Genomic DNA, 27,365 nt, shown 5'->3' on the forward strand with positions numbered 1-27,365 from the left:
CACTGGGCTGTGGGGCTGTGGGTTTGCTCACAGGGTCACTGGGCTGTCAGGGTTTGCTCACAGGGTCACTGGGCTGTGGGGCTGTCAGGGTTTGCTCACAGGGTCACTGGGCTGTGGGGCTGGGTTTGCTCACAGGGTCACTGGGCTGTGGGTCTGTGGGTTTGCTCACAGGGTCACTGGGCTGTGGGTTTGCTCACAGGGTCACTGGGCTGTGGGTCTGGGTTTGCTCACAGGGTCACTGCACTCACTGACCGTCGGTGGCTCCCGAAGCTGGACCAGGGCTCTCTGTCCTTGGGCACTTGGCCACTGTCCTGCCCAGGAGCTGTTCCCCTGCTGGGTGCAAGGGGTCCTGCTGAAGAGTCTGTGGCAGCAGATTCTTCCTCTGCCCACCTGTTATAGAAGCAGTAGCCTTCCTCTGGTGTCCCTTTCCCAGGAAGATTCACTCCAGAGCTGGAGAGCCCCTGCCCCTCTGTGTCCCCCTGAGGCACAGCTGCTGCTGCTGGCTGGAGAAATGGGGACACACATAAGTGGCCAATGCTTTGGTCAAGGTCATCATTAGGTGCAGGTGATGCACCAGAAGTAGCTCCTTTCCTTGATCTCAGTTTCTGGATTTCGAGATCCTGTTGTCCCTTGGGAAGTTTATCTATTTGCTGTGCTTTCAGAATCAGAGATGTTCCAAAGGTTCCTCGTAGAGCAGAAATAAAGAACCTGGTGGAAGAGGAAGAGAATGGATTATTTTAACAGTGGGCTCCTTCCATAATCTGCATCACATAACACAAATCCCGGTGCTAGTTCTCCATTGCTCTACAGGCATCTGGTAGACACCTTATACCTGGCAGATGAAAGCTGACTCCTGGATCTTAACACAACAGAGAGTGAACTATATGGATATGTGATCATTTATTTAGTACTGACAACCACTCAATTGCTGCCCAGTGAAGAAAGAGACACAAAAGCTCACCAAGAGATGCAGTATTTGAAAATATTGAAATTCTTTTTATACTGCTAAAACAGGCTAAAGAAAGGATCTTAATTTGAAGATAACAGGAAACCAGAAATTTTAAAACCTCAGCTTTTGGATTTGCTCAGAAAGCAGCAACCAAAAGGTGTCCTACCTGCCCTTTGCAGGCTAGAGAACTTATATAACTGTATATTGTGTGCAGTGAGAGAGCACACATCCTCTCCCCGTGTCATGTCAGCTTTGTGTGAAAACCAGTGTCTCCTTCAGAGCATCTTTTTATTAGGATTTGACCTTTACATAGATGGCCTCAACATGCATTTTAAAACAAACGTGGGGACTCCATGAAATGGCTCTGAGAAAGCTGCTGTCGTCCCATCCTGCTGCTAAATGTGTGTATAAATTAGTGTGACAGGATTAAAAAGGCTGACAGGCCAGACTCACAACAGAAAGGGCTTTTGAGGCAATGGATTCCTCAGGCTTGCATAAGCAGGAGTGGAGGAAATCCCTCTGTGTGCCTGTGCTCAGGCTGGGCAGTCCCACAGTCCCAGCTCTGAAGGAGATGGTGAGCAGGCAGTGAGCTGAGATGGACCATGGGATGGAACTGAAAGCTCAGGGTGTTTTAGGAAAGGGTGGTTTCACCACTGCTGTGATGGCACAGCTCAGTTGTAGCAGAACCTGGAGGGTGGTCAGTCTGTGAACAGGGGACTCTGCAGAAAATAACCTGCAGGACCTACAGGAAGGAAAAGCAGTTCTCCAGCTTTGAAGACACCAAGATAAAATCCTTAAGCTCAGTAACCTGCTGAGGCAGAAAGGACCTTAACTGTGCTGGATTCCCGAGATGGAGATGTGAGTTCTCCAAGCACATGTTCGAGGCAGCTCTCAGTGAGAAGCTCAGGGTCAAAAACGACTCTGTGAATGAGGCCTGACAGGAAAACAAAACTCACACAGGAGCAAAACAGGCTGGAAAAGGGTGCCCTGCCTAGAAGACATGAGACCTCACTGAACTATGCGTTGTTTATTCTCATCTGAACTTATATAATGGAACATGAAGTCACAAGAGCATCTCAACTCAAATGGGGGAATAATAACAATCTGAAGAAAAAGACTATCTAGTCTTGAAAAGTTCCTTTTCAGACAAAGTTAAGGCTCAGTTCAAATGCCTTAAAGCACTTAGAAAATCAGATACTAAAAATATTTTCCTGATTCTTGCAATACCAGTGTGCTGCACTACTTCATGGCAATTAGGATGAGCAGGAAATCAGGAAGATAGTCAAACCAACTCAGATGGGTGTGCTTTCACTGTCCAAGCACAAATAAAGAATTTAAATAAATGGTGCAACTCAAACAAAGTATATCTGCTTAAAGGATTAGTTAAGGTATTAAGTACCAAAAGTAGTAGGCTTCCCATATACATATATGGAAACAGAACCATTATGTTTTTCAGGCCAATTTTTTTCAGCAATGTATCAAAATAATTATCCCTCTCCAAATATCCAGTCTCAATTAAAGTTATCTTTAACATAACCTGATTTGTTGCAGAGAGCAAAACTAAAATTCTGGATGCAGAAAATTTTTTCATACAGAAGCATGTTCTTAAATTTAGCTTAGTAATGGACTGCAAAGTATTTAATAACAGAATATATTTTGCAACTCTCAAAGCTTACAGGAATATTTCAAAGACTTGCCTTCTAGTCTTGCTCAGCTCAACCCCGTTGTGTTCACGAGGGTGAACAATTCCAGAGCAGATTTGCCCTGGTAAACTTCGAAGCACCCCAGAAAGAAAGGTTTTCTCGTGGGAAAACAAGCAGTAGATATATAGTGACTTATCTGGGGTTGTGTAACTGAACAAGTGGATGGTTTGTGAACTGGAAAGTTGAACCCAGGCCTCTGCCTCCCACACTGAATTATCCCTGTGCAGCATGTGCCTGACACATCACATATGGACACAGGTGACTTTGTCACTTGTCTCCTGTGCTGTCCCAGTTAGAACAGCTGGGACCAGTTCATCACTGTGTGGGTGTAACCCAAAACTCTGTATTCTAGAGCCTTCCATGTTCAGAGGCCTGTGAGACAGGAGGGTGCTCCTGTCCTCACACCCAGTGTGGAACTCCCTGCCCTGAGGGAGGCACTGGGCATTCCTGCCTGAACCTGAGGATAGATAATCTTGGGGTCTTGGGACTTTTCTAACCACTCGTGGGATCCAGAGAAGGACTGTGACCACCACTCTCAACCAGACTGAGACCACTACTCTCGACTGGGCTGCAACCACCACTTTTCAACCAGACTGCACCAGCACTCTCACCAACAGGTTTTCCCCTCTCCTTTTACTTTGGACTCAGGGGGCCCAACAAACCCCACTCTGTTCCTGCCCCAAGGTGCTGGGTTATACATTTGGGGTTTGTGGGTTAAAACCAATTGTTTGTCTGTATAATCGCACTTATTGTATTATTTTATTAAATTGTTATTCTGACTTATAATCTCTCTTTTGAGTTGGGTTCATCTCCCCTGCAGGTTTACCTTTAAACCAGCACCCATGGCCACAAACCCCCCCAGGAGCAGTGAGAGGAGCCCATCCCCACCTGGGCAGGAGTGCAGTGACAGGGGTGAGCAGGCACAGCAGGTAGAAGGTGGGCTCTGAGAGCTGCCTCTCCAGGATCCAGTAGGGGTTGGTGGGAGGGTTGCAGAGCAGGCACACGGCGTTGTAGATCAGGGAGAAGACGAGGTAGAAGCCCAGGCTGAACATCATGGCCACCAGCTGGGACAGGGTCTGGGAAGGGCACGAGAGACAGGGGTGACTGTGAGACCTGGCTCTGGGTGTGACACAGGGGGAGACACAGACAGGGGGGAAAGAATTTATCCAACAGCCCATTTGACTGAAATGTGCAGTAGGAGAAACAGCCAGGAGTGAACTTAGAAAACAACAGTGAGATCAGTTCTCTGAGTAACACATCCTCATGTATTGAAGGATGCAAATATTGTGATCTGTCCTGTCCAAAGGCACAGTACAAACAAATTCTGTGCACATGAAGGTGTTGTCCCGGGGCTAACAACAAATTCTGGCACATTGTGAAGTCTCAGTGCATCTGTTACTTACTCTCTGTGACCCAGAATTCAGGGAAATGACTCTGAAAGACAATGCCCTGCTACACAGGGTGCTGTGTTCCCAAAAACACAACAGTCCTGGGAACAGGGCAGGGCAAACACATACCCACGTTTTCATTTCCAGAGCCTGGTGCAAGAGAATGGTCAGGAGGGAGATGGTGTTGATGGGGTTTCCAAAGGAAAACACATCTATGTCAGAGTCCTTGTACACCTAGAGAACAGGCAGAGGCACTGTGAGCAACCCTGACCATTCCAAAGGGAATTTTCTACTCTTTAAGGAGGACAGGAGAATGAGAATATTAATGAGCCTATTACTTACCAAATAGGGGACAAAGAAGCAAATGAGGCTCTGATAGAAGGCATCCAGCATGGTGATAATAAAAGTTGACAGGTTGTATATCTGCAGGAGTTTACAGATAACAGTCATTAGGATGGGACACACATCCCCAGCCTGTCCTGCAGACATAATTGCTGCTTGTTTTTCTTCCATTCAGATCCTGATTAGAGCTAACTGGTCTCCCTTCATGAGTAAATGCCTCATGAGCAGCTGATTAATCCAAAGGCTTATCTCTGAACAGACCTTTTCTCTGTGTTAACTAAAGATAGACCTTAGGAACATTAACAGGTGTATTTCTGAACCTGAGAGGAGGAAAAAAAATGTCAGGTTGCTTATTGATTTAAGGGTTTGTGTGTTCTTGTCACTTTTTGCTGTAATCTTTTTAATGAGCTTTTCTTTATTAGGTTTGGAAGGTTCTTTAGTAGGTTGAGAGTGTTTGAAGCACCAAATCTGAGCTGAGTTTAACCAAGGGCCAGCTAAACTATTTTACCTTCATCTTTTACATGTTTAATCCTGTTTTATTTATTTCTCCACAAACCTTCACTGAGAATCTGTCTATACACACGGTGCATGTATATATGCACACACACACACGTGTTTGCACCACCATCTCTTCCATGAACAAATCAACCCCAGGGCTGATTCCCTGGCCTGTCACTTTACTCATCATAATGCAGCATGCTGGGATTGCTCCATACATTTCATGGCAGAAGAAACCTTCCCTTTACATCTTCTGACCGTGACCCAGCACCAGCATCACTTCCAAGAAGCAACTTCAGCCATGTGTTCCAGCTCTTCTGACAGCTACAATTACGCCTTTTTTTAGTGGACAGCAGTAAACTTGACACCATAAAATGGAACATTTGGTTCCAAGTAAGTCTAAACTCTGTTATTCCTTCACTCCTTCCCAAACCAAAAAACCTGTGGTCCTTTGGCTCATCAAGCAGCTGCTTCAGCAGTCATGACTTACCTCTGAATTTTGCCCATTCCTGTATAACTCGGGCAAACCCAGAAGTGTTTCTGCAGAAACATCTTTATCCAGGACTCCAAAGAGAATAGGGGGCACTGAGGTGAAGAAGAGGTTGAAGAAGATCATCTGCCAGTAATCAATCATGGTGCTGCCTGAGAAGCCACAGAAGAACTGGTACCAGAAGAGCAGGTTGACGTAGCTCTGGGGAGGAGCAAAGACAAACCCACCAGCCTGTTAGAGCTGTGCTGCCCCTCCACATGTGCAGCATCCCATCCTTCGTGCTGATGTGCTTCCATTGCTCTTGGGGCTGTGGGAGCCAGGAAGCTGCAGTTTTCCTGTGGCCTCTCCCTCCCATCCCCTTCCTTCCCCCCCATCACACCTGATGTGGCCCCTCTGCTGTCACTGCACAGCTGGTCTGTGGCTCTCACAGTTCCACCCCCGAGGTTGGTGTAGGACCCTGGGTACTGACAGAGCCTTTCAGGAACACCCTGCTTTGGTTAAAGGTGCTGCCACAGACAGCCCTGCACTTCCTTCCACAAAGAGTGTACCTGAAGGCTCTGCTTCACAGCAATCCACTGGGATGAAGCTCTTTAAAAGCCATTAGGTTTCCTTAAGAACATATCAGAGAATAATTAAGTAAACTGTTTACAGCTCCGAGCACCAGATTTTAGAATCCTTGAATAAACTGGTTGTCCATGTGGAATCAAAGGGCTCCTGCTCCCTAATGCTACTGGGGAGATAATAGAACAGCAGCATCCCATTCTGGAGAGATGTTTCACACTGTAAATAAGTATCCTTTGAACTCTAAAAGGATGGCCAATCAGAAAAAGGGAAGTGTTCATTTCCACTACAAAAGTTAACAGTGATAAGAAGTAATCCTTATTCAAAATTATTAAAAACCCTCCCAAAAACAGACACTTTGAATTCTAAGTAAATAGCCTTTCATGCTCAGAGTGTATTTCATGTCAAATGGACTTGTTTGCACAGTCTTGTAGAAACTGAATTACTGTCCTTTTTCCACTTTACATTATCCTTCAATGCACAGCTCATTTGCATATACATTAAATTTTTAATAAAAATGCCAGGTATGACTGCATCATTACTTGCAAGTGGTTCCTATAAAAATTCAGAGGTTTCACAGGCTAGCAATTCTCAGTGCAGAGTCATCTTCTATATTCCAGCACTAATAATCTGATCTTCCTTATGCAAATTTTATTTTGAGGCTCATGGGTATTATTAATAAAGTTTCTTGAACTACCATATAGAGTTGCTAAGCCTTGAGTCCTTTTCCCTCTGGAATAATGCTAGTTTCAAAATATATTTAAAGCCCATATTTTCCTCAGTGCTTTATGCAGCACATTGCTAAGAAAGAAGTGCCACATTATAAACTTGCAAAGTGAAGGAACACGGACTGTAGTGTCATAAAAGGTATGAGCACAACCTGTAAAAAACAAAACCAGGCCAAAAAACCCAACCCAGCCCTGGAATTAACTCTTACTAGGATGAAAACCTCCATAATTTTAATAATCTTACCACATTTTTGTAGAAAAAGTAAATCACCATCTTTGCCAGGCGAGAATAACACCAATGGCCGTGGACAAGCAGCAGTTTTTTGAGGTGTTTAAATCGGGATATTGCAAAGTCACTGGCCATCACTGCCTTTGGTAAGAGGAATAGAAGGTCATTTACAATATATCCTTTTCCCAGCCAATATAATGAAACTTGAACATGGACATTGAAATAATTTCCTACTTTTGCATATTGCAGGAAAGAAAACCCAAAAAAACAACCCTCAAGAAAATAGTTGGAACTTTGTCTCTCTGCAGAACTCTCCATTTAAGGAGTGTGAGGAAGGGGGATGTTTGGGGAAGAATTCAGGGCAGGAGACAGTGGAAAAGAATCTACAAACCCTGGAAATGCAGTAGCAGAGAGGATTCAGAAAGCAGATGCTAAGCTAACACTGGACAGGCATCTGCTAATTTTCCAGGCTTATGAGCAAACACACATCTGTCCATGCATGCTAATTGTTGGCTCAAAATGCTGGTTTTTGGCTGGGCCCATAATTATGAACTGCATGTTAATTTATGACAGTAATGATGCCAACTTGCATTTTTAAGATGACACTGGAGAGCACAGGGCTGCTCTGGAACTTATCAAGCAGCAAGAGAGCACATGACAGAAGAGGAGTAGAACTGAACTGACAGGGTACCTGCATGCCTTCCTGCCCAGATATTCCAATTCCAACGTCAGCTGCTTGAATCATACTCACATCATTTGCACCATCACCTGGAATGGGAAGGGGGGAACAACAGAAGTGTGAGAAAGGCTGTTTAATACACAGTGCCTCTATCAGAAGGAAGTAACCTTAGCTATGCTGATCATTTTGGCCATTCTCTTCTACCTGCATCTTAATTAGGATAACTGATAGCTCCAAGTACTCATGACCTCTAGGCTCTGTCCTTGGTAGGAACATCCTCCCTCCCTTCCAGGAGCCCTGGCTCCAGCAGTGGGACCAGCTGGGTGGTGGATGGACACCCTGACACCATCTCCATCTGCATCATTTGGTGTTTCTGCCTGGTGAGCTCCATATGCTCAGCAACACGCTCTGCAGCACCTACTTGAATCCTCCAAATTGGAGGATAAATTGCATTGCAGATGACAATGTAACAAGCCAATTTCAGGGGTTACTTTGCTCGTTTCAACTCACAGCAATACATTAAATATATAACCAAATTTCCAGGGCAAGAACAGCCACGGTTGCCACTTGCAGTGTGGAGATGGTAAATCAGGTTACTGGTAAAGCAAGGTAGATGGAGCAGAAGGCTGAAAGCTTACATTTTGAACTACAAGGCAAAGCAAAAAAATTTAAAATACAACAGACCCTTCCTTTTCTGTTTGGTCCACAGAGGTGTATTTTTTTAGTTGGAAGTCACAAAAATCAATTCTGCAAGGATTTTAGTGGCAGCACTTGCCAAAAGTGGGGCAGAGAACTCAAAACATTTCACATTATTTGGAGGTAAAAGGCAAATGAGTCACTGCTTAATACCACTCTGGGGATAACTCTGTTTTCACCAGCTGGGAAAATCTGACAGGAAAAGGGCTTTATAAAAAGACAAATTAGTGACTGCTCTTGAGTGCTTCGCAGGCCCAAAGCAAGGACATTCCAGAGGGAACATGTACATGTGTTTGTACTGATGTGCATGAAAGGGGCTGCTGGGAGGTTCTGAATTTGGAGCACCTTCATCTTGTGTCAAGGGGGGCCAGATTTGCTTAGTGATAGATGAAGAAGGGCTTTCATGTGTGTTTTGACAAGGAAAGATTATTCAGTGCTGTTTCCTCCCTGTGTCTATCCCAGGCACAAAAAATAGCGTGTAGGTATATCCCAAACACTTCCCCAGCTCTTACAGAAGGAACCCGCTCCCCCTGTGTGCTGTGGGGTTCAGATGGGTACCTATGGCCAGGGTCATGACTCGGAGCTGGCCCCGGAGCAGTCTCACCACCATGCCCTTCTGCAGGGGCGTGCAGCGGCAGCACAGCACCGAGCGGCAGCGCCGCGCCAGGGACACCAACTTCTCCTCCAGGCCCCCCTGGAAGATGAGGCTCAGCGTCTTCCCATCGATCACCAGCCCAAACTCAGCACTGGGGGCCTCCGGGGCCGGGGGGGACGTCGGGATGACGCCGAAAATCTTCCTGCGCGGTTCGTCACACTCGTCACTCTTCCTCACCTCTTCCAGGGTCAAATCCAGGAGAGATTCACAAGTTTCCTGGGAGAGAACAGGAGTGGGTTTAGCAATGGTTGCCTTCCTCTCCCTTTCCAGCTCAGCACCTCTCCAAGTGTGTGTTTGTACAACCGTGCCAGTGGCTCTAAGCCTGTCAGACAAACATCAGGGAACGCTGCCTGGGAAGGGCACTCCTTCAGCTGCTCAGGGATTATTGCAGCAGCATCCTCAGATCCCCCCGTGGAAACACTGAGCATTTCATCAGCCAGCTGACTGAAGGCAGGAATTATTTTAAAAGAAAATAAAATAATCTTTACATCAGGAGGACATATGTGCATTGCAATGCTGAGAGTTCAGAAATTAATAAGAAAATCCTTTTTTTTTTTTTTTTAAAGGGGATTAAAATCTGTTTCTGATATGAATGATGTGAGATATTGCAGCGTTTGCTTCCATCAGAAATAAACTGCAGTAGAGAAACAATCAAAATTATCCAGTAACTTTGAGAATTTGGCCTTTTCTAGGTCACATATCAGGTGTGTATCAGAGTTAGGAACACAAATAAAACTTCCTACTTTCCAGCACTCTGTCTTAAACACAAATTAAGTCCATCTCTCAGCAAATCTGCCTCATTTTGGTCCAAGTCCCCTTTTAGATGCAAACAACCAGAACTGACTTAATATTAAATACAAACAGATTCAAGGGGAGCACTTTTGTCTTTCCCATACAGATCTTCTAAACTGGCACACCACTATCACAGAAAACCCTGAATGATCTGAAACTTATTTTGCTGCTGCTTAGCACTGAAAGTCCTCCTTCTGTGCATGGCACTGAATACCTGAGGAGCTAATCATTCCTTTTTCTACCTTTTCTGTCAGCTTTATTGAGTGATGATTCAGTTCTAAAATGTTATTTTCACTTTATGTTGCATAAGGTACATGTGTAGGATGTTTGCAAGATTTAAATTACACTTAAGTGGGAGGTTCTGGAATCAAATGTACCTCTGACATCTAATAAAAATCCTGCACGCTTAAAACCTCTAAAAAATATTGAAGAAGCATCATCTTTCTGTGAACAAACCAAAATTGTAGTGGAAATTCCTGGTTTGCCTTGGCTTGCTTTTGAAATGAATCCCCTAAGCTCCCTCCTTATGTTGCATCTTCCTGGCAGATATTTAATTGTCAGTGTTTGAATGAGCTGCTGGGCTCAGGGATAAAGAGAAGGCCTCCCACTGACACCACTGCCAGGGTTAACTCTGGCACAGTGAACAGGTTAAACTTTGTAGGTGTTGTGTGTGTCTCTCACTGCATTGAGAGCCCCTTCCAGAACCAGGGTCTGTCCTCAGTTTCCTTTTGAAAGGGAGGGAACTAAATCTTGTTGTGGTGGAACTCCAGTGCCCAGTGACCCCCTGGGATTCCCCCCATGTGCTCAGCTTGTGCCCGAGCCTGGATCCAGAGGGTGCTGGGGGGAAGTGTTTCCTGGAGCCAGGGTGGTCCTGCCTGCAGCATCACTTCCCTGGCAGAAACCACCTCCTAATTTCCATCCTCAGTGTATTCATTCTGCCTCCCGTTCAGGCAGATCCCCATAGCAAATGAAATTACACATTGGAGCAGGGAAAGCATTCCGTGCCAAATTCCATATCATCCTTGCGTGTTCCCCTATTTCCGTGACATTAAAAGAGACAGACATTTGCATAGGATTTGATTCTTTTTTGGAGAGCTACTAACTGCAGACAAAAGCAGTTAGAAAGTAGGCCATCTCACTGCTCTCTACAATTGCCTACCACAAGGAAAACAGTCAGTACTTTAACTATATTTAATTGATCCTCACAATAGCTTTATAGAGAAAGGCAAGCTCATTCTGGGGACCCGGGTTCTGATGGGAGAGAAACGGAGGCAACTGAGGCAGGGACTGCCCAGTGACAGAGGGAAGGGAAGCTCCTCCTGCTCTCCCCAGCCTCCTGCCAACCCATGCAAGGGCTGCTCTCACGGTGCCTCCTGTCCCTGCTGAGGGGATGCTGCATAAAAGGGACAGAACAGCACTGGGGGAAGGGCTCTGGGGGCACCTCAGGGGCTTCCAGGGCTCTGTGGCAAGTAAGAGGTCACCAGCAAGAAAATGCAAAAAGGGCAATGGCACATCTTGAACCCTGCTTTTGGGTTTAGAAACAGTCAGGGCTGACCTCTCCTTAGCAAATGGATCTGGTTTAACCATAATGTTGGACTCTCTCTCCCCTAAGTCCATCTCCAAACCACCTGTCCCCCCCGGCTGCCTGGAGGGATGAGGTGAAGGCTCTGCACAGTGGTGGCCATTCCACTCTCTGGAATCAAGGCGTGGTTTTTCTGGTACCTGCCTGTGTTGCTCCACAACCAGCAAAAGCCAGGGTGGCTTTTCTAAAGCCTCTGACTTGCACCATCCGTGATGGCTCTCACCATGTTGGGAAGGCAGGACTGTGTTTGGTCTGTTCAGATGTGTCAGGAATAGCCCTGGATTGCACCCCAGGCTGCTCACGGTGTGTCAGTGAGTCACAGGAGCTGACAGACACCTTCAAGTGCTTGTCCTCATTTTGGAGTGTTTGCTTTGCCTGCTGCCTGCCCTTCTTGTGGCTCATGGAAATTCAGGGAGTATCTGTGCATGTCAACCACAACGTGCAGCACCCTGGAATGCCGAGGGAGTGACTGGGTTTTAACTGACCCACAAGAACTATATTTAGGTGTTCAAGAAGGTGAAATTCTGCTTACGCAAAAAGATACTGGATAAAATTGTTCACTAATAAATTTCTGCTTAAGTCTAATCCTGTTGGGGAACATGCAACTGGAAAATTCTGAATTTAATTAGATCTACACCTGTAGACCTTTTCCCGGCTGACTCAAAGTACTTTCCAAATGTCTTCCAATAGATATACCTAGAGTTAAAATATCATTGCCACTGAAATTTCCACTGTGAGCTGAAAATCCAGATATCAACGTTATTAAGGAATTAGGCAGTTAAACTGCATATTACCTTCTTTCTAAAGCTAGTAATTCAGGTAATAGCTAGTGATTCGGGCAATTTTGAAAAAGAATATTTTCATTTGGAAAAATCAGTGTATTATAATTGAATGAAACTCTACACAAATGTCTTGTATTTCAATTCATCCTGTTATGTATGGTCTGCAGAGTTGCTGGCCTAATGCTGTGTGGGTTTTTGCTGACTTTTTTGTGCTGAATGTGGTCTAAAGCAAAGCAGCACCAAACTGCGAGACACGAAAAAAGGGCAACGCAGCAAATTCTGCAGCGAATTCTTGTGCGTCTTGTCTTTCTCTACCCACCTTATTTTCGGTGTTGATGGTGAAGACAGTGTCTCTCTGGTCCAGGAGCTTACAGGAGTATGCAATGTTCACTGCTGTTTCCTGCTTGTCTCCTGTCAGTACCCAGATTTGTATCCCTGCTTCCCGAAGGGCCACGATGGTGTCAGGAACTCCGTCCTGCAGCCGGTCCTCGATCCCTGTTGCTCCTGGGCAAACAGGAAAAGAAGAGAAACAATTTTCTTTATTGGAAACCACATTGCTGTTTTCTTGTTCAAGGAAAGCTCTTTGATTTCCAGTCATGCTCCTGAACTTATCAAGAGTTGAGCTAAGGTATTGTCCAGCAAATAAACACACAGGCACAAGACCTGCATTTGGATTAAGGTCTCAGTGTGTCAGCAGTCAAGTTCTGGCTCTTCATTTTGCTCATTGCTAGAACAATGAATTTCATTTCTTCTTAATAATCCAAAATGACAGTGTGCTGGCAGAGGAATCACACCATATGCATTTTTAAAGTACTGCATTAAGTCCCATCAAAGCAAGCAGAAAAGATGAACTTTGAGTATTTAAATGAATGCTGTCCCTATTGTCAAGTTAGATGCTTCAGCCATCAGAGGAGAAGAAACAGTACAGTACATTTTCTTTTTGAAAATGCACAAACTTAGGAGCAGATGCCAACCCTCATCCTGATGATGTTGGTAAATCACCATCTGGGAGTTCCAACACTCCTTATCTCTTCCACTAGAGGTCAGTTTGAAGATGCTGTAACTGTGGTACATTAAAGATAGACATTGATTTAAGCTAAAAGAACACTTCTTGTAAATTAAAGTATGAAAGCACACAGAGCCTTAGGAGTTGGCAAAGGTAACAGATTCTGACAAGATCTACATTACCTCTTATGTGTTCTGCTCATGGCATTTACCATTATTACTCTAATTTTTTAAATCACTGCAGAGATTATGAGAAGCCATAATGCTAATAGCTTGCAATCACAGAAATTCAGGATAATGTAATATGGGTGCAAATTGTATTCACAGAAAAATGAGACTGAGACAACTCCAAAAATCAAAGTCATAAAGAACAAAATGTTTGGAAACAAAATAGAATAGAAAGCACTGAAGTGCTTCATAATTTAACAGAATGGTGTTATTAGATAAGATAGTGATGGATGATGCAGAAGTGCCAATGAATGTAAGTTTTAACATTAAACATCTTTCTGCAAAGTGTAGAAAGCAAATTCACCAATGCAACAACAACAGGAATTCACTGGCAAAACACCCACGTGTTTAAGTTACTGGGTTTTATAACACAGTTCAATTACCAAAATTCCCTTGGAACTTGTGCTCAAAACTGAAGTTAATTTATAGCATATTATGGGTTTATCTGAGGACATGGACACATGATTGAATAGGGGTGGTTTCATTATCTGCTGTGTCAGCTGAGCCCCAGTAACAGCTGATATGTGTGTTCTTTGCTCCTGGCACATCAGAGTTTCAGTGCACTTTTTCAAAGTTACTGCTGCTCAAAATGCACGAGAACTTGTGTAGACACTGTCATTGGATTGTATCTCCCTGGCCTGCAGATTTCCAAACCTCAGAGGAAGACTTTTGGATATAAATTAGTATAAGCTGTTGTCTGTCTGATTGCCAAGAATATCACAGGAGAGCCAGTGCTGCTTCACGCAGTGACAATTGTTATTTTTAGTACCCAGCAAGGTGAGTTTGGTCTCCAGGTGCTGGGCTGTCTCCATTAACAGCTCCTCTCTGTTGTCAATGGCAGCTTCTGCCTCCCGACGAAAATTGGCCCATTTCTGAAAGTCATCTTCACTTAAGACCTGCAGAACACAATTTAAACAGAGCTTATTTTAAATTTAAATAAGAGAGGAGTGCCAACATTCAGGATCACAGAGACTTAACTCCTATCCAAGCTGGTAAAGCACCGTGTCATCTTTAAAATAACACAAACTTTTCCAAGAGAAAACTGCAAGAACTAGTAGTTTGTACAAATGGCTTTCAGCTGAGACTCAAAAACACGACCTCGAGAAGGTCTTGATCACACAGCCCTTGGCTGGGGCTCTGAACCAGAACACACAGTTTCTGAAGGTTGATCTTCACTTCTCCAGAGCTTGGATGTGACCTATTGTTGCACATAGACACCTTCTGCATGAAAGTATGGCACTGAGGTGCACTAACCCAGGCTGAGGGCAAGAGTTGTGAAAGCTGAATGCCAGGCAAAACAGAAGAAGGTTGGCTCCTCTGCAGATTTTTTGTTTCTTGCTTGGAAGCATTGTAGGGGAGGTCAGCTGGAGTTACCATTAGAGAAACAGAAACAAATGTTTTGAGACTGACTAAAAATCCATCATCTGGTCACACTGAAGAAAAAGGGGGGAAAAAAGGGCGGCTGATCTGGCTGGTTCTCTGAAGCAGAAAGAATTACAACCATTATATTTTTCTAGTAAATCTGTTGACACATAGAGAGATAAGCTGTAAACAATACTAGGCTGGTGCTCTCCCACCTTCTTAGCTATGCACAGAGTTCTCAGTCCATCACGGGCGTAGAGGTCTAGGTGTTTCTGTGTTTTTTCTTTTATTCTTTTCATTCTCTTCTCAGCTAAAACACAAGGAAAAGATTCTATATTTTAAGCATTTAGATCATTTCAGATCTAATGGCCTAAGGTTAAAAAACAGTGGGCATTAGAGAAAAGTGGGTTCCAGTAAAACAGAAATTTCTTTAAAAGCTCAAAACTGTTGTCTGTGCAGAAGCTGAAGGCTTGCTAAAGATCTTTGTTTCCTTTAAGATAAAGTTACTTGTTTTTGTCTGTTTGCTAATGTTATAGCAATCTTGCTGACAGGCTGAAAAACAATGGTCAGGCCCTTCTGACAGTATTCCTGCAGAGTACACAATCCACACGGGTTGGCGCTGCCAGGGAATTTTAATTAGCCCATTCCATGTTCTGAGCAATACTGAGGTTAAATAAATACCTCCATTCTGATCTGCAAGCGTAACACTAGGGGAAGCTTATTCTTTTTTTGTATACTTCTAATGGCTAGAGATAATAATTCATGCAGAAAAGAGAGCTGAATCCCCCTCTGCAGGAGACACCACAGAAGCATCTCCCTGGCCAGGTACCTCCGGCAGAGTCCTCCAGCAGCTCCATCATGACCGAGTCGGCGCCTTTGGTGTAGACAACGATCTCCTTGGTGAGGGGGTGTCTCACCACCACAGACATCCTCTTCCTGATGGAGTCGAAGCCCAGGGTGTGCAGGATGTGGAAGGTGAGCAGGGTGCCCTGGGGCAGGCGCACGGTCACCTGCTCGGGGGTGCGGGACACCAGGCTCAGGCCGTAGGCCCGGGCCGCGTGCACCAGGGCGGCCTCGTCGGGGCTCTCGGCCTCGTAGCACAGGGCCGGGGGCAGAGAACTGCTGCTCACAGACCTCAGCACCTCCTCCAGGGAGGCAGGGCCCATGTCTGTGCTGCCCCTGGGCTGCAGCCCCACAGCTGCCCCGCTGGCACCGTCACTGTCACTGCTGTTACCGCTGTCACCTCTGTCACCGCTGTCACCTCTCTCACCACTGTCACCTCTGTCACCTCTCTCACCGCTGTCACCACTGTCACCTCTGTCACCGCTGTCACTCCCACCCAGGGCAGGGAGAGGCTCCTCGGGGCCCCTCGCACCCAAACTCGCCCCCAGCTCAGAGCTGGTCTGGGAGGATGAGAAGGACTGGCTGAGGCTTGCTAATTTTAGCCTTTGGAATATCTGATGAATCTTCTCCAGGGTGATTCCTGAAGGTTTTATTGGTGGTGGAATCGTGACCTAGGAATATGAGAAAACCTGTGGTTAAAAATAAATAAAGGTGAACTACATCATCATCATGGCCAGGCTTCACGAACGAAGATTTGGGAAAGGTTCTCTCCACGTTTGTCACAAGCTCGCTGGTGGCTGATAAGGCCAATATGAGACAGACACAACTGGTTGCAAAAGGCACAGCAGAAAGACTCCTTAGGTAGTAAATTCTGCAAGGCATGAATCTTTCTGCGTTGTCTTTTCTCCCCCAGAATGATCCTGGTGCTTTCTCAAAAGCATCAGCAGCGTTATAGATGGTGTGTCTCCAGACCTCCTGGTTGGAGGCCAGAGTAGACCAGTTATGTTGATCAATCTGGCCAAGAGGTGAACTACAAGATGCTTCTCAAAACTTCAGTATATTTTTCTGTGTCTAAATGACAGTAACTATGAAAGAAACTTTCTCCTCAGCCCCCTATTTAACTGTGGTGGGAGAATTCACCAGAGGAGTCATAGGTGAGGTGGCATCCAAATTTGATGGTGATTTGTGTCTCTGCCTCTGAAGCAGAGATGCAATCGAGCCCCTTGGAGTTCTGTCAGTGGCCTGGCAGATCAGAGAAAACCCAGCATGTTCCACATACTTCTTACAGCACAGATAATATAAAATCTAAAGGAAAAAGTGCAGATTCTCTGGTAGACATAACTATTCATCAACCTTAAAAAGCCCTGTTAGAGAGGAATACACAGGCAGGGAAACAGCAAAAGGAAAAAGAAAAGGTAAAGGAACGAGAGCAGAGCTCCCAAACAAGCCATTTTTCACCATTTCAGCTTTCCCTGAACACTGCTCCGTGTGGTTAAATGGGAGCATAATCAATTTTCCTCATGTACTTGAAGTCAGCTTACCCGTTGTCTTGGCTCGGTGGCTGTGGACACCAGCACTGTGTTGCAGATGGCAAGGGCAAGGAAAAAGTCAATAAAGGCTGTGGACGTTCTCGTAGGAATAAAAGGAGAAAGGCTTTCAGTCTGGAGTGCAGCTTCTCTCACCCTCCTCAGCAGCCTGCTGTCAGGAGTCACATCCTTCTCCTGCAAGAGAAATTACTTAGTGAGGATTATTCCCACTTCCCCTTGGCCTCAAGGAACAACTGGAAGCTTGATAGACCCCTCTTGCCTCTTATTGAATTTACACCTAGAATTATGTAAGGTAAATGCCTTTTGTACTTTACTTCTAGGGAAAAAAAGATATATTTCTAAAAGCTGCATAGCTAGAAAATTAGAAGGAAATGCATCTTGAAATAGAAGAGGATTTCAGAATTTTTTTTGCTTTTGAGATTTACTAAAAATCAAGAATAACCTATACTATATCCCCCAACTTTGAAACTGCTGACTCCTGAATTAAAGGGCATTCCAGATGGAAGTATACTTGGGATCTTCCATTTCAGTGTGGAAGCTGATCATTATTTCAACAGAGAATATTTTGTGCTTATGGCTTAGTTACAGCAGCATCACTTTTTGTTTCCAGAGCAATTTCATTTTGCACTCAGAAAGAGAAGCTGCCTCAAACTGTTCTTCCTCAATTCTTACAATAAATAAATAAATACATACTTGTTCCTGAAATGTTTCTGTAATTTTACTACCACTCTCTTTCTAATGAAACCTAATTTTGCAAGCCAAACTACTTAAGAGTGTCACTTATCTACAATTTAATTGCTGAAGGGCTATGGGAGTATTACTTTTAATGGAAATTTCATGTTAGCAGAATCTGGTTTGGATTTAATTCAGGGCCATATTTAACAAGGACTTCCAAATTTAAAAGACAACTTCCTGTGAGCCAACAGTTTTGGATGTCTTCTCTGAGGAACTGCCAAATTACTGAGCTGCTTTCTAGTTCATCCCAGCTCTTCCCCTCTCCTGGTTCAGCCTGGCACAGTTTTCCCCAGTTCTGTAAAATTGCAGCAAAGTCCCCCAGCCCCCTCCAGGGCTGGGCTGGATGTGCTGCACTGGAACTCCTGCTTGCTGCAGTGAGCAGTGCTCCTTAAATAATCCTAATAATTGCAAGGAAATCCACTGCTCATCTTGCAGCTCAGCTGAAATCCAAAGCTGGAACAAGGTTTGCACTTTCCCTGCTGTGGAAGGCTCTGGTTCTTCTGGCTCAGTGTTTTCATGTTTTTTAGTTTCACATACAAGGAAACGTTTGCAGTCCTTTCTCTGGCAAACTAATATGTGCTAAGGATAAGCCTGATTTTTTAGTTGTCTTCTCAGATCTCTTAAAAGGAATCAGAGACTGATAATAATAATAATAATTTAAACATGTCAATATTTATCAGAAGAATTTTTCTCTTTTTTTTTCCACATTCAATGAAAACAATGCTGACCTGAATTTCCAGCCTGAAAATGTATAAAAAACTCTAAGCAAACAAAAAAGAAAGCAAAATAAGACAGCACTAACGAGGATGACCAATTAGATTTACCACCTTTTCTATGTTAGCAATTTTATTAGTGAAAATGTTGATGCTATAAGATGGCTGGTGCCATTCAGTTTTCAAGATTTCCTCATTAACTTGATAGCATTTTTTCTACTTGGTGGCATTAAAACCTGATGACAATAGGACAGTGGAAATCCTCATGAAATGTTTCTAATAGCAAGGCACTACTTATTGGAACTATTAAATCTAGAAGGAAATGTGCTGTCACTGTCTTAGTTCATAAGAACCCCTCAAGGTAGAGAGAGTAAATGTTAATTCTCTATCTTGTTCCATTGTTCAAAGATGGATTTTTCTTCAGAACCTCTGACTGCTGATATCCACACAGGCCCACAAACACTCTCTGAACACCTGGAGTTCTCAGGAAGCTGCAAATTTGGAGCAAAGTACAAATGCATCAGACAAGGAGATACAAGTTCCAAAGGGCAGGAACCAAAGAGACACAGAGAAATTTATTATCCCCATTTTATTAATAGGGAATTGGCATGGCAGGTAAAGAAGGATGCTCCTATGTGTCATTTAAAGGACATCAACATCCAGGACAGCCTCTGGGCAGTGTGTAATTGTCTCCTTTTTTACTACATCTTCAGATTTGTCATAGGGGTCAAATGATTTATCCAGATAGAGTGACACCTATGAGTCCATGGCAGCAACTTAATCTTCCTCTGCAAAAGAGATATTTGATACCATTTCCTCAGATATTGCTTTTACAGTGGAAAAAAAAGTTTATTTATAGAAGAAAGTGAAGAGGTCTGTCAGTAAAAAATCTAATTGGGAAATGTAATGGCAAGAAATTTCTTTATCACACTTCAAAAGTCATGACCTCTAAGAAGTTCTCAAAAGTCACAAGTCATGGGTTCTCAAGAATCTGTGGAGATGTTCTCAACACTTCATGAGGATTGGGCTGGAAAATCCTGGGACAGCAACTCCCATATTCCAAGAACAGGAAGAGTTCTGGCTGATATCTACTCTATGACAGAGGAATTGAATAAGGTAAGTAGGATCTTATAATGAACAACAATTGCAGAAAACGAAGCTCTGAGAATTTTGTATTTGTTAGACTTTTTTTTTTTTTAAATCAAGATTTGGAAGGGTTTTCCAGGCCTTTAGTTTTAATTGGAATTCTAATTTTGAAAGCGTGTGACCTTCTCTTACTGTTCACAAAACTCTTGTCTGAAATGCCTGTTAAAAAAACCTTCCAAGAAGAATAATAATAATTCAGTCTGGCTTTAATTAGGCTGTGTTAGACTTTGGGAAGTTTCAGATCTAAAGCCCAGCAGAGTCTGCTCCCCCCTGGCTGCACTCTGCACCCTCCAGAGCTTTGGTTCCTCCTTCCCTCTCCAGCAGGGAGGATTTTCCCGTCTCCCTGCTGGCTCCCTGTGCCAAGGGGGGGCTGGCAGGGTGGCTGGGCTGGGTGTCCCAGCCTGGTACTCACGATGGTGCTGCTGAAGGCCACCTGGGACTGGCTGCTGTCCCTCCTGCCCAGGGACCTGCTCCTGTGGTGGCCCTGGACCCGCGCACGGGCGCTCTGGCAGCGCCGCAGGGCTCCGGGGGGGCCCTGCTGGGCAAGGGCTGCTCTCCCAAAATTCGGGGGAGGGAGGGTGAAGTGCTGAGGTTTTGCAAAGTCCTCATCATCCAAATCCAGCTCTTTGTGGGTCTCCAGGCGCCTGGCTGGAAAAGACAGAATGAAACCTCACCTCTTCTTCTGGTTTTTGGTTGGTTTGTTAGTTTTGCTTGTTTTTATTTCACGGTTTGTTTGTTTGTGGTTTTGTTTGGTTTTGGAGGTTTCTGTTTGTTTGCTTTGGTTTTGGTTGGTTTTTTTTTTTGCATTGCTTGGGAGGAATTCCTTGATCAGTTAAAAAAACTGAAACAAACTAAACCAAAGCAAAGACATCTCCAAAGCCAGCACCAGGAAAACCTCACTGTCCACTGCAGCTTCTGGCAACTCCCACTGTTTATTATTGCAAGAAAACAAAAATGTGTTTCCAAAGCCATCCATCACTTTTATGGACCTCTGCTAACGCTTGGTCTCTTCAGCTGCAGTTTGCAGTTGACTGGACCAGGAGAGTGAAATATGGTAGTTCACAAATTTGCCAATGTTTTCAGTCACAGAACACAAACATCTTTTTTGGCAGCTGCCTGCCAGCTTACCAAAGTCCTTTCCACTGTGTGGAGTGAGACAGTAGTGACCAAGGAGGGGCCTGAGTGACTTGGAGCCTTGAATGCCAAGAGCCCTCAGCCAGGGACCGTGGGCAGGGCCCAGCAGGGCTTGGTGGCTGAGCCCTCCCTGTCACACACAGGGTCCTAATTACTGCTGGACCCACTGAGCTTAATTACTATCACTTTGGGAGCTGATCAAAGGCTGACTGGTGTTCATCCAGAAATGAAAGAGGAAATGTTCTCTTTGCATGCTCCAGTGGGTATTGAATGCAGGGCAGAGCCTGAGGTGGAAAACCTTTCCCATCTCACTTCTGAACCATTTAAAACACCTTGACTTTGGTGAATCTCTGCAACAGGAGTCCCTCACAAAACAGAGACAAATGCACAAAGCTCTACCTTCAATCAGAAGGCGCAGTAGGTTTAAGTATTAATATTTAAATTAATAGCATTTAATTGCTCAGGGGAAAAAAAAACAAGAATAAAAGAGCATCTCTCACCATTTTCCTGATGGGAAAACTCAATTCCATCAACAGTGCAGCGTCGAAATACCATTTTGTTTTCTGTTAGTGTCCCAGTTTTGTCTGAGAAGATATACTGGATTTGTCCAAGATCTTCAGTAATATTTAGGGCACGGCACTGGATGGGCAAATCTGCTGCTTCATCATACAGGTCAATGTCGTTGTGAATTAAGAAGACTTGGCCCAATTTAACCAACTCAATTGACACATAGAGAGAAATGGGGATTAAAGTCTGAAAGAGAGTTGAAATTCTCAGTAAGGGGTGAGACAAGTCTTACTGCTTTCTGTCAGCAATGTCCTGGCACAGGCACACTAATGATTTCCAAAGAAACAGCTCTTCCTACAGACATATTGTAGCACAGATGAATAACAGTTCAGGGGGAAAAAAATCCTGCACAAAATAGCAATGGATAAACAGAGACAATGAGTGGCAAATTTAAGACAGAATTCCTGCAATAGCAAATTCTCAGCTGTGTCTCTCAGAGGATGCCCTCCCAAAACAGGTTTTCTGGACACAGGCCCGTGCTTGCCCTCACCCTTCTGAAACTCTGAAGGGTTGCACCAGCACAGGCTGAGTGCAGAAAAGTTTCACAAGCAATTACTTGGCACACACTTCCCACCCACGAGCTTCCTTGCCCTGAAATAATAATGAACTCTGCACAGATATTCTGTTTCAGTAATGAAGAATAATCCCCCAAGGAATCTCTGAGCAGCTCTGAAAGTTATTTTCACATTTCACTCGTATTAAAGAAATTCTGTCCACTTAAATCTCAGCGGTGACATCAAGAAATCTGAAAAGTAAACGTGTTTTTTTTTCCCTCACCCAACAAAATGTTCTCCCCCAATTAGGCTTAATCAGACTCAGATATACAAGTATCCTACTTCTAATTTAGCTTCCTTCCTAGACCAGCTGAACCATAACTAGTTATTATTTCCCACTGGCAAAAATGACAATTTTTGTTTCACTGTTTTCCTGAGATGTTAAGTGGAATTATTATTTTTGAATTCTGTATATAGGCAAAAAAAAAATCTGACATTTGCATGTAAACATCCTCTTTATTGCCTCTGCTAGAGATTCTGGAGTGAAAGATAAAATACATGTCTTTCCTATCTATATTCTTGTGGGGTTTCAACGGCAAGAAAAAAAATCTGCATTTAGAAAGAAGAAATAAAGAAAAAGAAGATACATTATTTCACACTTGGATGGTTTGAAATACTCACAGCAATTTTTTCTAATAGGATTAAGAAGATACTGCACAGCTATTAGTTAATATTAATTGTTCATTAGTGAATAGACTTAATTTTGAAAAGCTCATTCCTTGGAGGTAACGGAGAGGTTTTTGTCTTTTACCTGCAGCAGGATTATCATTGTCAGGAACGTGTAGAAACCAGCAAGAACTGGAGACAGAAAATTGCCATGTTCATCTGGGACATCGTAAGGGGGGTGCTCTGAGAAGCTTCCAGTCCAAATGCCATGTCCTGTGGGAATGAGGGACAGACTGGAATGGGCTGAGCCCTGAGGGGATGGACAGAGCTACTGAGATGTGCAGGTGTGGAACTGCCCTGGTCACTGCACAGAAAGGACATTTCCAGAGCACGAGGCCTGAGCAGTGCCCAGACCTTTGGAGGACGTGCAGAGCTCTGGAGCACACCAGGGATGTGCTGGTGAGGAATAAGCAGTCAGGGATATTTGCATTCCCACCTCCTTCAGCAGGGGTCCCCCAGGGCTCTCAGCTCTGCACAGACCTTTCCTATTCTCCATCTTGCTGCTGGAGGCTCCATCTCTACCTCCTGTCTATAAAGATCCTCAGTGCTGCAGACACTTCTTTCTAACTGAAAGAAACCTTAGAACCTTTATGGAGACAAACTGAAATATTTCTTATCCTTCCTGACCATTCTCAATTTCAATGTGTCTTAGAGTTGACAAACCCTCTCTAATTCAGTCTGGGCAACTCATTTTTACATTCCCTTCAATCAAATCGTATCCCAAACTGCTTCTTGCCATGTCTTAAACACCAGTAGACATCTGCTACAACAACAAAGCCTCTGTTTCAGGACTCAACAACATCCCATCATGATTGCTTTACCACTTTTCATCCTGCCCTTATGGAAATAAACTTTGCTCAAAGAGGTTACTAAATATACAATATCAGAAACTAAATATACCACAATCAGAAACGCAGAGCCAAGGCAAACAACTGGGTTTCCCTCTTTGCATCATTGCTCCAGATGCCAGAAGTCTCTGTTAGTCCCCTTCACATCCCCAGCTCTGATCAAACTCCCATTAGCACCACATAAGGAAGCAGTTGTTTTGCAGCATCTGCCTACTGAAATGCTGCCAAAGATATTCAGATTATTGCAGCAGTGCTTTCTGGCTGCTAGAGACAACTCTGCTTACAAGCCACTTCTTACCCCAATTCATCACTGTGTGCAAGAAGTCCTGGTACCTGACCCCCCAGTGAAATTTCTGCCTGGAACCCCACGTTCAGACAAGGATGCACAGCAAGAACTCCTGGTGGAGCCTCGGGACATTTTGGATGGATGAAAGCTAATGGGCTTGTTACTGTTTCACATGTTTCACTTACACTAACAACATTTTGTTTCTTTCTTTTCTTTTTTTTGTTAACCCGAGCAGATAAACTGTTTTTCAAATGCTGATTTTTTCATCTGAGACTGCTTTAAACCTTAAATTGAAGGACTTCATTACTCAAGGGCCCCTACACAACAGACAAAGGCAAGTCTCTAAATCTACATGACAGCAGCCAGGGAACAAGGAAAATAAAGTCTCTCTCTCCCTCACACAGAGCTCAGTTGTCAAACTGAAATCCCATTTGGTGCCAAAAAAGCCCACTGCGACACGAAGCAGTAAAATTAAAGAAGCGATTAAGTCAGTTCAATTGTTCATCTGCTTTGGATGGCTCCTACTTTCAATGGTATTACACTGAGCACTGGCTGTGTGTCCCATCACATACCTCCAGGGCAGGTGCAGGAAAACTTGGCAGAACCACATGATTTGACTTTGTCACTAAATCAGAGCAGCAGCACTAAGCAAGTTGTCACCGAGACAAAATCCATTAAAAAGAAAAGGGGCTCATGGGAGCCCCTGTTATCTCCTTAAAGCAGTGACCCAGTCAAAAGGCAGTGGATTTAAAATCTGGTCCTTCCCTCAGAATGATGAGATCCTATTAATTCTGGCCTGCCTGAGACAGGTTGCAACCAGAGCTGGAAGGAAGCAGGTGAGGAAGATGTTTTTGAGATTAGCAATCTAGTAAAGTCTAGTCAGCTAACCCTGGGTACTGTGTTCACGTGTGCTCACCTGCAAGGACCCCAGCAAAGCACAGGGGTATTCTACCTAAACAATGATTCCATCTCACAGCCTGCTCAAATTTGTCATTTTAACTCATCTGTTGGAAAGACCAAGACACCCAAAGCCCCCGGGAGCGTTCAGCTCTGGATCCCACCGTGTCTGTAAGATCAATTTCAACACCACTTAGAAAAAAGCAATGAAACAGAAGAGGATTTTTGTCAGTGCTTCCTACCCACAGCTCCAACGAGGCACATCACAGTCAGGAGTCCCACGCACAGGAAGATGTCCCCGTTCATCCTGCGCTCGATGCGGCTGCGCTTGTACCGGGGGCCGTTGTTGTTCAGCATGGCCTTGGTCTCGTGCCCTTCAAAACACAGAGCAGGGGCAGCAGCTTTAGGTGACATCCTGGACTTTGGTTTGCCTTTTTTTAAAGTATTTCTCTCCCAGAATGAGAGCAGGATGACTAATGTTGATCCGACTCTAGTTTCACTCAGAACTTTTATTGCCCCTCTTCCCATTTGCCTGAGTGTATCAGAGACTAAATCCAGAGGTTTACAAAAGGCCTCCACTACACTGCAGATTTCAGCTGTCATATACCCTTTGCTCTCCCAATGAGAGCACATTTAGTAGGATCACAATTCAAAAGCCAAATCTCCATAAGAATAAAAGGAAAATGAACAATAATATTATTTTTTTTGTATTTTACAAACAAGTTGCTTAGGTGCTATACAGATTCCTGAAACCTACATTTGAGACTTTTTCAGCAGCTATTTAAAAGCCAGTAGACACGTTTCATGTATTAACTTAAATGAAATTCAACAAGCAGTGAAAGACACTAATGTTATTTAGCTTTTCACTATGTGGTTGTAAAGTGCTAACAAAACAGTAGGATGAGAAATTAAAAAAACCCCATCCCTTAAACTTAGTGCATTAGAATTGAGCTTGTTTATTTGTAATGGAAAAAGAGGAGTGCTGTAAGAAGTAAAGAAGTTGAAATTGCTTTTTTCAATTCTATTAATATTATCTAAACTGCGGCTCCACAACTGGGCTGTCTGGACACCATCTGTTGCTATATTAAATGGTATCTTTTATGTTTATTTCTACAGTCTTTTTCCCTGAAAATACAGACGGCTCAGACTCGTATTTAGTTCTCATGTGTATGTGCATGGTGTGTGTGAGAGGGACTGTTTTCCAAGCTGCCTTTCAGCTTCCTCTGGGGAAGGGATTTAAACCCAAAGCTGGGGCTCAGGTGCAGTTCCATCACACCTGCTGGATTCAGTCCAGCTTTACATCAATGGTTATTAATTAAGGCAGAGAGCAGGAGAGAAAATGAGTCTCCAGCCTTATGTTCAGGACATTCACCCAATAGCTGGGACTGCTGCCCTCCTGTTCCAGTGAATGTGTAATTATTTACACAGCCTGGAGCCTGTTGGTGGGCACAGCCCTTGCTGCCCCTGCTCCTTCCTCTGCAGCTCATGTGGACACAGTTCCCAGTGTTCCCAGGCCACTGGTCCCAGTGTTCCTGGGGCAGCAGGAGGGGGGTGTTCACTCCCAGACAGGCAGAACTGAGACCAAACCCCAGGTCTGCCCTTCTGTGAGCTGCACAAGTGCCCTTGCACTTGTGTTCCTCCAGGGCTGGGTGAACCTTGTGCCTCACTTCTCTGTCATGTCAGGCTTAATGGAATGTTTCGAGCTGAAAACAAAACAAGCCAAAACCCTCTAATCCCTCCCAGAAAATACTCAAGGAAATGTTGATGGATTCATTTCATAAAGAAAATGTGAAGGGCTTTCTTTCCAAATATCAGTGCTACCACTCCTTTGCACTTCAGCTGACCATGAGGAGAAGGACACTTCTGTAGCACAGATATCACCTTGCAAGGGACAGACAATCCGAAATATGAGGAATAAACTACTTTGTTCTCCTCTAACTCTCACAGTTTCCTTTGCTGTGAAGCACAGCAGCTCACCTACCACCCTACTAAAACCTTGGCTCTCTGATTCTAGATGCTCGTGGGCTCATCTAAAACTTCTTTCTGGTACTTTATTATGTGAAAAGCCTGTAATTCTTGCTGCTGTCCCTATTACAATGAGGAAACCACACTGGCTGCCACTCTGTGACGAGGGTTTTGTGCTTTGTGCAGAACCATTTGGGTGGCCATGAGCAGTGTAACCCTCCTGGGGTCAGATGAGAAGTGCACAGGCCAGGCAATTGCACTAAGTGATGGTTGTGCTCCTCACAAAGGTTTCCATCAGAAAGGAAGTTTGAGGAGTAATAGAGTTATAAAAATGGAAAATGTGCCCTCTTATAATGTGACTGATCTTGACTGTTCAGAAAAGGTCACAGACCATGATTAAAAGCCAGAGTATAATCAATGTCAGAGAACCCTGGAAATGAAGCTGGTACTGACTCAAGCCAGTCTAATTTTAGGAAAAAAAGAATAAACTTTTCTGCTGACATGAACAATGAGATGCCAGTTGGGAATTGAATTGAACACTTACTCAGAACAAAGCCACCATGTCGTGGGAACACCTTTAGAGCTCCAGCCTTTGCTACCAGCAGCTTAAGCAGCATAAACAGAGATCCACATGAGGATCTGTGCTGGTGGTCAAAGGAACTTAATGGGAGATCTTAACTAAACAGAAGAAAAATAGGAATTGCAACAGGAGAAGGGGTGACAAGTTACTCCAATTCCATAGGGAATGATCCCTGCTGAGGTTGTTATATAGTGGTTATGTCCAAAAAAACAAGG

The 27,365-nt window shown here is 44.1% G+C and overlaps 1 protein-coding gene across 8 annotated transcripts in view; it reads right to left on the minus strand.

The window, feature by feature from the left end:
- Positions 1-48: 48 nt before the first annotated feature.
- Positions 49-27,365, minus strand: part of ATP10B (ATPase phospholipid transporting 10B (putative)) — a 174,681-nt gene continuing 147,364 nt past the window's right edge. For 6 of the 8 annotated variants that reach the window (XM_027682687.1, XM_027682686.1, XM_027682688.1 and 3 more), the window contains 18 exons: positions 24,848-24,979; positions 22,660-22,787; positions 21,288-21,540; positions 20,066-20,301; positions 17,054-17,233; positions 15,918-16,183; positions 15,499-15,845; positions 14,885-14,979; positions 14,077-14,203; positions 12,394-12,578; positions 8,822-9,134; positions 7,580-7,656; positions 6,904-7,029; positions 5,371-5,571; positions 4,383-4,463; positions 4,170-4,274; positions 3,541-3,728; positions 49-708 (listed from right to left, as the gene is read on the minus strand). In XM_027682687.1, coding sequence (XP_027538488.1) covers positions 228-708; positions 3,541-3,728; positions 4,170-4,274; positions 4,383-4,463; positions 5,371-5,571; positions 6,904-7,029; positions 7,580-7,656; positions 8,822-9,134; positions 12,394-12,578; positions 14,077-14,203; positions 14,885-14,979; positions 15,499-15,845; positions 15,918-16,183; positions 17,054-17,233; positions 20,066-20,301; positions 21,288-21,540; positions 22,660-22,787; positions 24,848-24,979 — 3,521 coding nt within the window. In that variant the 3' untranslated portion in view covers positions 49-227. Of the gene's footprint in view, positions 709-3,540; positions 3,729-4,169; positions 4,275-4,382; positions 4,464-5,370; positions 5,572-6,903; positions 7,030-7,579; positions 7,657-8,821; positions 9,135-12,393; positions 12,579-14,076; positions 14,204-14,884; positions 14,980-15,498; positions 15,846-15,917; positions 16,184-17,053; positions 17,234-20,065; positions 20,302-21,287; positions 21,541-22,659; positions 22,788-24,847; positions 24,980-27,365 lie in introns of those variants that run through there. The other 2 variants (XM_027682690.1, XR_003534123.1) reach the window with 2 other exon arrangements.

The sequence above is a fragment of the Neopelma chrysocephalum genome, unplaced genomic scaffold (assembly GCF_003984885.1).
Source record: "Neopelma chrysocephalum unplaced genomic scaffold, ASM398488v2 Primary Assembly neopelma1_63, whole genome shotgun sequence".
Taxonomy (NCBI): Eukaryota; Metazoa; Chordata; class Aves; order Passeriformes; family Pipridae; genus Neopelma; species Neopelma chrysocephalum.